At 37.0% G+C, this 9,608-nt stretch overlaps 2 protein-coding genes across 2 annotated transcripts; both read left to right on the top strand.

The window, feature by feature from the left end:
* Positions 1 to 1,596: 1,596 nt before the first annotated feature.
* LOC142342407 (small ribosomal subunit protein uS15-like) lies at positions 1,597 to 2,135 on the top strand. Its single transcript, XM_075393728.1, has one exon. The coding sequence runs from the start codon at positions 1,609 to 1,611 to the stop codon at positions 2,062 to 2,064; it is 456 nt and encodes a 151-aa protein (XP_075249843.1). The 5' UTR covers positions 1,597 to 1,608; the 3' UTR covers positions 2,065 to 2,135.
* A 115-nt stretch (positions 2,136 to 2,250) lies between these two features.
* Positions 2,251 to 6,561, top strand: LOC142342398 (uncharacterized). Its single transcript, XM_075393717.1, has 2 exons — positions 2,251 to 2,645; positions 5,834 to 6,561. The coding sequence occupies exons 1-2, from the start codon at positions 2,256 to 2,258 to the stop codon at positions 6,023 to 6,025; spliced, it is 582 nt and encodes a 193-aa protein (XP_075249832.1). The 5' UTR covers positions 2,251 to 2,255; the 3' UTR covers positions 6,026 to 6,561.
* Positions 6,562 to 9,608: the final 3,047 nt, after the last annotated feature.

Below are 9,608 nucleotides of genomic sequence, written 5' to 3'. Positions count from 1 at the left end.
AGGTTATTAGGTCATTATCTATCGAATTGTTTACAGAAACTGCGATATTACTTAAATCTCTGCAGGAAAAAATTGAAAGTTAGGAAACCTTTTTTTCAATATGTTAAATGAAACAGCAAAAACTGATTTTTTGCGATCTCGCGCAAAAAATATAATATGCTCAACGATTCTGAGTTTGTAGTTGTAGGAAACGGTAATAGTAAAAAAAATCAATCCTGTGTGAATATTTAGGTGTTACCATAGAAAGTCACCTTTGTTTTCAAGCACAAGTGAAAAAGTAATGAAAAATATGGCTGTTGGTATCAGAACTTTTGAAAATGTACAACATATATTTCCCACCACAGTATTACTCATATTACCACAGTTAATCACAGGTAAAAACTTAAGCGTACTACTTACAGTACATTAGAGATATGAAAACAGCCTTTCACGTTTGTCAAATCTACTACCCTTGCCAATGTACTATCAGCTCAATGATCTACTACTATCAAATCTTCAACAATTTCAACCGACAAATACAAAACAGCCGGTGCTGCCTGGAAACAGATCAATGAGAAGAGACGATTACTTTGACTTAACAAAAAAGCGGCTCAAAAAATCTCGCGGCGAATTCTTTCGCACCCAAAGGATAGCCAACAGACTTCATCACATCATTGACTTCGGAAATCAACACGGCCTAAAATACAGAATTCTAAAGCAAATGTGGAATGATATCATGATGCGGTACAAACTAGAAAACGTCTGCACATGGCAGTTCTGTTGTGACTGTCAACACTGCAGAGAGACATGGACTAATTTTCTATAACTGTTTTGATCGGGAGAAATCCCTTCTAAAAAATCCCCAACAACAACAACACAAAAAGGCCTAAGTTACCTACGGCCAGCTGTAGGATTAACAAGCGTACAAACGAAATAATGTATGTAGGGAATATTACATCTGTTTCATCCTATTCTAAAGCATTCTTTAATCTTGCATCATTGAAGTGGAAATGACTACTGCTGTACCTGCGAGATACAAGTAAGTTTACTGGTATTCAAAAGTCGATTGAAAAAATTTTTGATAGCCGATTCAACAGTCGTGTCAAGTGAAAGCTTGGATATCTTCAAGACACGACTTGACAGACACTGGCAACACAGGATGTTCCGCGAATTGTCCTAGGGTAAGGGACAACACGGAGGAGCTGGTCGACAGAGGCAACAAACCTACAGACCAGAATACTCGAACTCGAACAGTGGTTCCTATCCAACAATCTAGTACATGAGGTGACTTTCGCTTCAAATGTTATGTGACCAGTTAAATTTTGTTTGTGTTTCTCCATAAATCATTTTCACTTATTGTATAATTAGCGACAGCTGTCCCTATACAATAATAGTGTTCTCTCATTTTCACCTTTTCCTTGTGCGGTCAATGCACTATTAGATCCCTCTTGAAATTGAATTTGAAGGCAGAAAAATGGCTTTCAATGGAAGGTCAATTAAGCAAAAGAAGTTTTTCTTTATTAAATTTAAAATAATTATTCCCGTGTTGCGTAATGATGACTCCTTAAAAGGATGATGTTCTTCGGTCTCTAACAGGTTAATAATTTAATTTTTTTTAAGAATCGAGAAATGGGTCGTGTATATGGTCCTGGTAAAGGTATCTCTGGGAGTGCCATCCCCTATTGCAGAGTTGTCCCTAGTTGGCTTAAACTTTCGGCTGAGGAGTGCATCAACCATATTACAAAACTGGCTAAGAAAGGTTTGAGCCCTTCGCAGATTGGTGTCGTGCTTCGTGATTCACACGGCGTACCTCAAGTCAAGTTTCTCACCAAAAACAAGATCCTGCGTATTCTGAAGACAAAGGGAATGGCACCAGAAATCCCAGAAGATCTCTACCATCTCATCAAAAAAGCTGTGAGCATGAGAACTCATCTGGATCGAAACAGGAAGGACAAAGACTCGAAATATCGGCTGATTCTTGTGGAAAGTCGAATTCATCGTTTGGCCCGCTACTACAAGAAAAACCGTCAACTCCCACCTACCTGGAAGTACGAGTCCAAGACGGCAGCTGCTCTTGTGGCTTAATTTGTTTGAGCAATTTTTAGTTCAATGATCTGAGTTAATGTTACTGAGTCTGAATTAACATTGCCCTCCTATGTATTTTACAAACTAACTAAATACAGACTGCTATGTAGCGTTCCGACTTGAGGTTATGTCTGGATATTCATTATGAGAAATAGAAGTCGATATTCTACTAAATGTCAAAATACATCTAAATGATAATTAAAATGGTTTTTCAGATTTCTGTTTTAACGCCAACCTTTTCTAACCAACTTCAAAAGAAAATAATGTCTGACGTCAGCCCACAAAAGAGAGCTTCCGAGGTTGAGGAGGAGGCACCAGAAGCCAAAATTGCCAAGCTAAAAGCCGACATCAAAAGCTCAGAGGACGCACAAGTATCCAACGGACAAGGAAATGAAACGGAGAAAGAAGCCGAGACAGAGGAATCGGGTGAGAAGAATGGAACGACGACAGTTGCAGATGCTGTAGACCAAGTACTAAACGGTGACCTTCAAGAAGAAGACGATGAGGATGAAGAAGACGAAGATTACGACGATGAGGAAGATGACGAAGACCATGGCGAGCAAGGCGAAGCCGAGTTCGAGGTAAGTATCATGGAAAAAGAAAATCACTTGATTTACTTCGAGGCCTTTTCATACCGAAATTAGACCATAATAACACATCAGAGCCCCTTATTGGTTCCATGCGTGGCCTTCAGAATTGGAATTCAAACTGCTTCCTTCAAAGTTTTTATTAATTGCAACAATCTTTCTTAATTATAGCAATGTGACTGATAACTGACGAAATTCCTTTACAAATAACTATTAAAAGTCCACAACTGCAGTGTAAATATATAGATTAAGTGAAACTTGTTGACTGGGACTAATTGTCTCTTTGAATATTGTCGATGGTTTTCGGTGATTTTCAATAAAACTTTCTCAATAAAATTCCAAAAACTGTACATTAGGGCTTGTCCCAGTATTTAAGTCCGTCTGCCTTAATTTTTTGTGCAAACATTTAACCACGCTTTCAATGCTGAGAACGGCGCTTTATATCTTTTAATTGATAATTCTAAGATCTAAATTTTAAATAAATTATAAAAGTGGAAAATGGTTTGTTTGTTTTCAGACCGAATTTGCTGATTTTTAATTGCTCTCAAAGATTTTTTGATTTTTCGAGTGACTTTTACGCCTTTGACTTTCTGCCTTTTTCTTGATCTAAAGTTCTCTCTCATTCACAAATTCAAGCAGCTGAACTCAACTGGCGGCAGTTTAATACTAAAAGTCAAATGAATACTGTCGATTGTTGCAACCATCGACAATAATTACCAGTTCCCTGTGTGTGCTATTTATATATATAGGTGCTTTCCTCTCCACTTGTTAGTTATTTTTTTGACTGGGCCGTCTTTACTCTGTCTGGAGGGGAACAGCTTGGAGTGCAGCATCCGGCTAAGTGCTACTCATCATCCCTTATGTTCCGACCCACATCCATCGTTGCCGGATGGTGTACACGGTCCTTTTTTTCATTTATAGAAGTAGGGGAAAAAGAAGAGGAGAGAAAAAAAATAAAAAAAAGTCAAATGATAATTGCGCCGAAACTGGTGCCATTTTTATCTTTAAATTTTTTTAGTGGTTTATATAAGCTCTAATGAGTTTATGCGAAGCCCCCTAATGAATTTTTTAGTCTCATTTTCAGTCTCACCCTGCCACTCTGATGCAAGCTGCAATTGATTAGAGCTCCCACTAACCGTTAGAGCAAATATTCCGACGTTAGTCGGTTATGTTTTAGTTTGATTTGGGAGATAATTTTTTGTCATAAATTACTTAACCCACTCTAAATGTCTTCAGGGCGCTCGATGTTACTCTAAACCGCTTCGGGCTAACTAATGATGTCCTGTTCGTTGAAGAATGTTACTAGTAAAGCATGGCGACAACAATCATGTGTTCCATATTAATTTAAAATATTAATTATTTTAGTTTTTAAAGTGCGTGTCATGTGTTCCATCAGTAACTCCAACTCAATTCTGTTTTTGTTGTTATGTAATCTACAGCTCTTAAGTCATCTTCGCGGCTGTTTTAGCAATCCTGCAACTATGTTCAATAGCTGTTCATTTTTACGCCGTAAACCTCAGAGGTTTTATTTGCACGGTCATCCCGCTCTTTTACTACTGTATGCTGCTTTTATATGCGTGACCTGATATCCTAAATTAGTTTGAGTTGTGTTTAATTGCTCTCGAAGAGAAGCAATTATTGTAAATGTGTGTGTCTTTTTTACGCAAAATTTTTGCGTGACCGTTTTTTGAATTTTTAGTGACTTTTACGCCCTTGACTTTCTGCTTTTTGCGTGATCTAAAATTCTCTCAATCGCAATTTCAAGCAGCTCAACTTAATTGGCGGCAATTTAATACAAAAAGTCAATTGATAAGTGCGCCAAAACTGGTGCCATTTTCACTTTAAATTTTCATAGTGGTTTATATTAACCTCTAATGACGTTGTTCGAAGCCCCCTTGTGAATTGCTTAGTCTCATCCCCCCCCCCCCCGACTAAAGCAGATTACAATTGATTATAGATCTCAATGGTCGTTCTAGAGCAATTCTTCCGACGTTAGTTGGTTATGTTCCTTTTGGCCGTTTTAGTAAACTAGTAGGTTTTATCTTGTTATCTGTTGTACTATCAGTTTTGATGACAAAGTTTTCTCTTTCAATACATTCGAAACCAAAAAAAAGAAATTGTAGATATATTTGCAGCTTTTATCCCTTTAAATTTTTAATTGGTCTCAAACAATGTTTGTAGCAATTATAATGGTCCTGCAGTCTTTTTAATGCAATTTGTGGCTGGATCGATTTCTCATCCTAAAAGTGCATACAGGTAAAGCCCTGTAAACTCCCCTCACTCAAGTTATTAGTCAATTTATCAGTTTTAATTGCTCTCGAACGAAATATGAAGCAATTTTTTTGAACAAGTGCCTGTTTTAAAGCAAAATTTTGCTTGTCCATTTTGTGCTAGAACGGTTTCTCCAATTGACTTCTCGAATGACTTTCTCGGGTTACTTCGTGATTTTTGCGTGTCTAAATTGCACATATTTAGAAATTAAGTCCGTTTCGAAGACAAAAGCGATTGTAAGAGAATCTAACAAAAGTCCCAAAAGCCGATTGGTTAACTATACAGTTTATTACTCCGGAGGTCGAGGTCCATAGTCAGAACCCTTCCTTAGTCCTTCGAGAGCAAATTGTCTGACGTTAGTCGGTTTTTGTTTTTCCATAGCTTCCCATTATCTATACGGTTCTGCGTTCTGTTTCGTCTCTGGAAATCAAAGAACCTTGCTGAAAAGCTGGCGGTGATGTTGGTTATTGCGTAGTTATTTTCGTAATTTTTAGGGAGTTTTTACATTTTTACAAGTTGGGAGTGACGTTTTCAATTGTTCCCGTTCCTTACTTTCTTTAACTGTTTCAGAACCTGTTAAAGTCAAATAGGGATCGCTATCTCTCTCTAATTGAAGGTTTTTTGAGTGCAGCTTTATAGTAAATATGGCTGAATCAAGACATCAAAAAAGTTATAAGAGAAACTCTTTTCTACGGTTTTTGCTCATTCTTTTGATTGGCAGTTTGAAACTACATGTCTACAAAGGAATTGCGGAATTCTGGTAATCTTCCAGAAGTGTCCTTTAGCTAAGATCAATATTTTTGCTAAGATCAATATTTTTGGTTGTCTATCGTGCGCGGTTAATGATGTGTTATTGCGGCTTTGCAGGCTTTGTGATCATTATTTTGATTTTTTTTGTGTTTGTGACTTAGAACTATGAGGACTCGGAAGGCGATGACGAGGAAGAGGATGAGGAGGAAGATGAAGATGACGACGAAAATTACTCGGACGGAGGGGCTCAGGATGCGCAAGAAGAGAGCAACGGAGCTGCTGCAGCTGATAACGGAGCTACCGCAGAGCCAGAGGGGACAGCGGGAGGCGATGATGCTACAGAGGAAAGCTAACCGTGTCATGTGGCCAAAATCAGCTGCTGGTCGACCGGCGGCGTTGTGAGAGCCGTTGTGTTGTCGGTTGTCAGTGTTTGAAGCTACCAGGACCCTATCTTATTCAAATCCTAAAACCCACTTCCCTATCTACTCAATTCAGGCAAAACTCTCTCACTCTCTCTCTCACTGGCATTGTTTTTCACACTTGATCATGCCAATCGCAATAAATCTTAATTTGAAGTTGTCGCTCATTTTGCTTCCCTTCTTTTGGCCCTCCTTGTTTGGTAGTGTTTTAGTATTTGCTGCTGCTGTGCTACCAATTTGTCGTTTAGATGTGAGTTTATGTGATTTAGTTGCTATTCTGTACTAGAAGGAGGAATGTTCTAGGAGTGTGTCTCCTCCTCCCATCTATTGTCCTGTATACTTAATAGACTGTAGGTCGCAGCAGATCCGATTAATTGATGCTATTGTTGATAATTTTTGAATCGTTCAGTCATTAATAAACCAGTTTTATTGTGTTGTTTTGATTAATATTAATCAATTGTTGTTCGTTTTTCTTCTCACTTCACATCATTAGCGGATACTTATTTTTTTATAGTTTAAGTTACTTAACCTCTTATGTATGTAAAATGTTGTTTTGATTAACAACATGCAATTTCAATTTCGTGTACGCTCTTAACCTTATGTCTTAATTCGGAGGTTGGACCCTCTTCCTTGACACCTCACAGAATGACACTACTTTACATTATTCCTATACACTTTTCATATTTCTTTTTTGAAACCGAGCTTAGAAGCAACACTGGAATCTTTTCCCTTCTTTGAACCCTGAGATTGAACAAAGTTTTGTTGTCATAAGCATATGCTGACAAAACGATACACCTATCTGCTCTAATAATACCTAGCAAAAATTAATTGATACCATTGAAGAAGTAGAAGCATGAAATAATGTGTAGATGGTTTTAATGCATCGCATTGGGTGGGGGTGGACAACTATCTTGCTTCAAGAGTTTTTAAATCATAAATCAAGTTGTCAATGTGCGTGCTACTTGGAGACATATTTCTAAAAAAATATTGGACGTATTATTGTGGCCACATTTGATTATGTTGCCGAGTTGAGGAAGGTTCCAACCTCTCTTGAGATAGTGTTTATTTGACTTTAAATTGTTATATTGTATTCTTTGTAGGAGGAAGTAGTCAGCCAGTCCGCTGTTGTCGCAATTATATGCAAGTTCTTATCAGTGTGTGTGAATGTGGATTAGAACAGCTGACTGCTCTCTCTAAAGCATGGCCAATACTCTCTTGTTCTCTTTTCTAAATGCTGTTTTAAGATAATTACTTATTGTACAACTTCTTTTTGTTAGCAACTCAGCTCATTCACAAACAAGCGGCTAGAATTGGACCAGCGAGGAATAAAGATTAAGTACGTGTGCTAGAAAAAGTTGCAACTGAGCTGCCGGGAATTTGGTTGTCATGTCGAGCATGTATAAAAGATGCAGCGCGCACTGATTGTGAAGAATGTATCAGACTTAAGAACGTTCATGCTCATTATAATGCAGCTCGTACAAGTCTGTGCCTGTCACTGAGTTACAATTCAGTGCTGTGAAGATTGACTTGAATCAACGCACTTTTCTGAACCAACGAAATCTCAGAAACAGCAATCATGTCTGACTAGATTTTATAGAGAAACTATTGATATGATTCATTACAAAAGTTTGAAAAACTATTTAAAACAATTCTAGATCGAAGACGGGCAGAACTTTGCGCTGATTAATTGCTCTTGAACGAAGTTCATAGCAATTATTGTAAACGTGTCTTTTTTATGCAAAATTTTTGCTTGACGGTTTTGACTTTTCGAGTGACTTTTACGCCCTTGACTTTTTTGCGTTTCGCGTGATCTACAATTCTCTCTCAATCACAATTTCAAGCAGCTGAACTCAATTGGCGGCAATTTTATATTAAAAGTCAAATGAAAAATGCGCCGAAACTGGTGCCATTTTTCACTTTAAATCTTAATAGTGGTATGTCTTAACCTCTAATGTTGTTATTTGAAGCCCACTATTGAATTTTTTAGTCCCATTTAGGCTCCCGCTTACTCCCCCCTCGACTGAAGCAGGTTGCAATTGATTAGTGCTCCCACTAGTCGTTCGAGAGCAATTCTTCTGACGTTAAGTCGGTTATGTTTTACACTTCGAATACGTTGAATTAGATAAAAAACGAGAATATGCTGAATGAATCAAGACTGAACCACTGAAACTTGAATTATCCCACTTTTCAATTCTAATAATCGCTTAACTAAAATATTTATTTGAAAGATGCCGATGATTTATTTTTAGAAAAAAGAAAAATGCAGAAATGTTGAAAATGTCATCATTTTGCCAAACGTGACAGCTAAATGAATTTGCATTTTTGATAGCCGCCGTCAGCCTCTCAGCGGCACTTAGGTGCTCTCCGTTTTACAATTCAAAGAATTTTTACAATTCAAAGAATTTGAACTGTATTGGGGCGCTGTTTTTTTTTAAGATGTTCAAACATTTTCATAATTTTTGAAGTCAAATTGGAGCAGTGATTGTGGTCACGTTGAAACATTAGAGTATTCAAGTACAGTAAGGAATCGGTGTTTGAACCAAATTTTTAATTTATACTTTTTCCATTTTTTTGATCCGATTTTCTAAATTGTTTTTCCAATCCGTTCATAGTTCATTCTAGGCTTAGTTTTTTTTATTTGAATCAAATTTTCCGTTATCGCATATACGGCATTTTGACTCTGATTTTTTAAAAAGAAAATTATCTATTTTTTCGGAAATGGTTTTCCCAATTAACTCAGTCCGTTTTAGGTCTTGTTTTTTGTAAATCAATGGGAATTCTTTGAATTGTACATCAGCACTTGTCTTGCTATGTTTTTTGAATTCGATTTACCTTTTGATCACGTTTCTCGTTTTTCAGAAGTCACGATTTTCTTGCTTGACATCTGAATTACTTCACCCACTGTTTCAACTGAATGGATTTTCAATTGTTTCATTCATTGAATTACACAATGTAGCGAATACGGTCAAAAGAGCAAAATCAAAAAGCCAAAAGAAACAGGATAAGCATATAAAGCCAGTCACGGCTAGCAAAGTTCATTAAAGCGATTTTTAGTTGGCATTGTTATGCTTAAGAGCGTTCTGTTTAAAAGCTGAATTAAGTGTAATTTTGGAATCTTATCGAATATGCAGAATTTGCACACCAATTAAAAAAACATTTGAAACTTAGAAAAATGCTGTCAATTTCTATCTATTATTTTCTCTTTCTGGTTTAGTCCCAATGTGCGCCAAGCGAGTCTACGGCGGCTATTTTTCGGCAATTTGCCGGCTATGTTTTGTTCCATTTTTGTTCCAATATTTTAAAAATGGGGAATAAATTATGAGGATGCCTTTTTCTGCAATTAAATTTTCACTTTGTTCACGCATGGGAGAGAAAAAAAGACACCGTTTTATAGCCTTCAAGGTCTAGTTTTCTTTTATATAAAAATATCAAAAATTAAAAAATGGTACTGTTTAAAATCGAAGGAAAAAACATCGCTCGGGAGGGGGTATCGCGATGAAATTTGAATCAACAAAAG

This window comes from Convolutriloba macropyga, chromosome 1, assembly GCF_964194025.1.
Source record: "Convolutriloba macropyga chromosome 1, txConMacr16.3, whole genome shotgun sequence".
In the NCBI taxonomy this organism is placed as follows: Eukaryota; Metazoa; Xenacoelomorpha; order Acoela; family Convolutidae; genus Convolutriloba; species Convolutriloba macropyga.
This window is presented reverse-complemented; position numbering and strand designations above follow the sequence as displayed.

Bases quoted from the DNA above. Each gene is read 5' to 3' on its own strand.
- LOC142342407 (XM_075393728.1), top strand. From the start codon at position 1,609: ATGGGTCGTGTATATGGTCCTGGTAAAGGTATCTCTGGGAGTGCCATC.
- LOC142342398 (XM_075393717.1), top strand. From the start codon at position 2,256: ATGATAATTAAAATGGTTTTTCAGATTTCTGTTTTAACGCCAACCTTT. The intron at 2,646-5,833 runs GTAAGTATCATG...TTTGTGACTTAG, and splicing joins AAGGCGAAGCCGAGTTCGAG to AACTATGAGGACTCGGAAGG.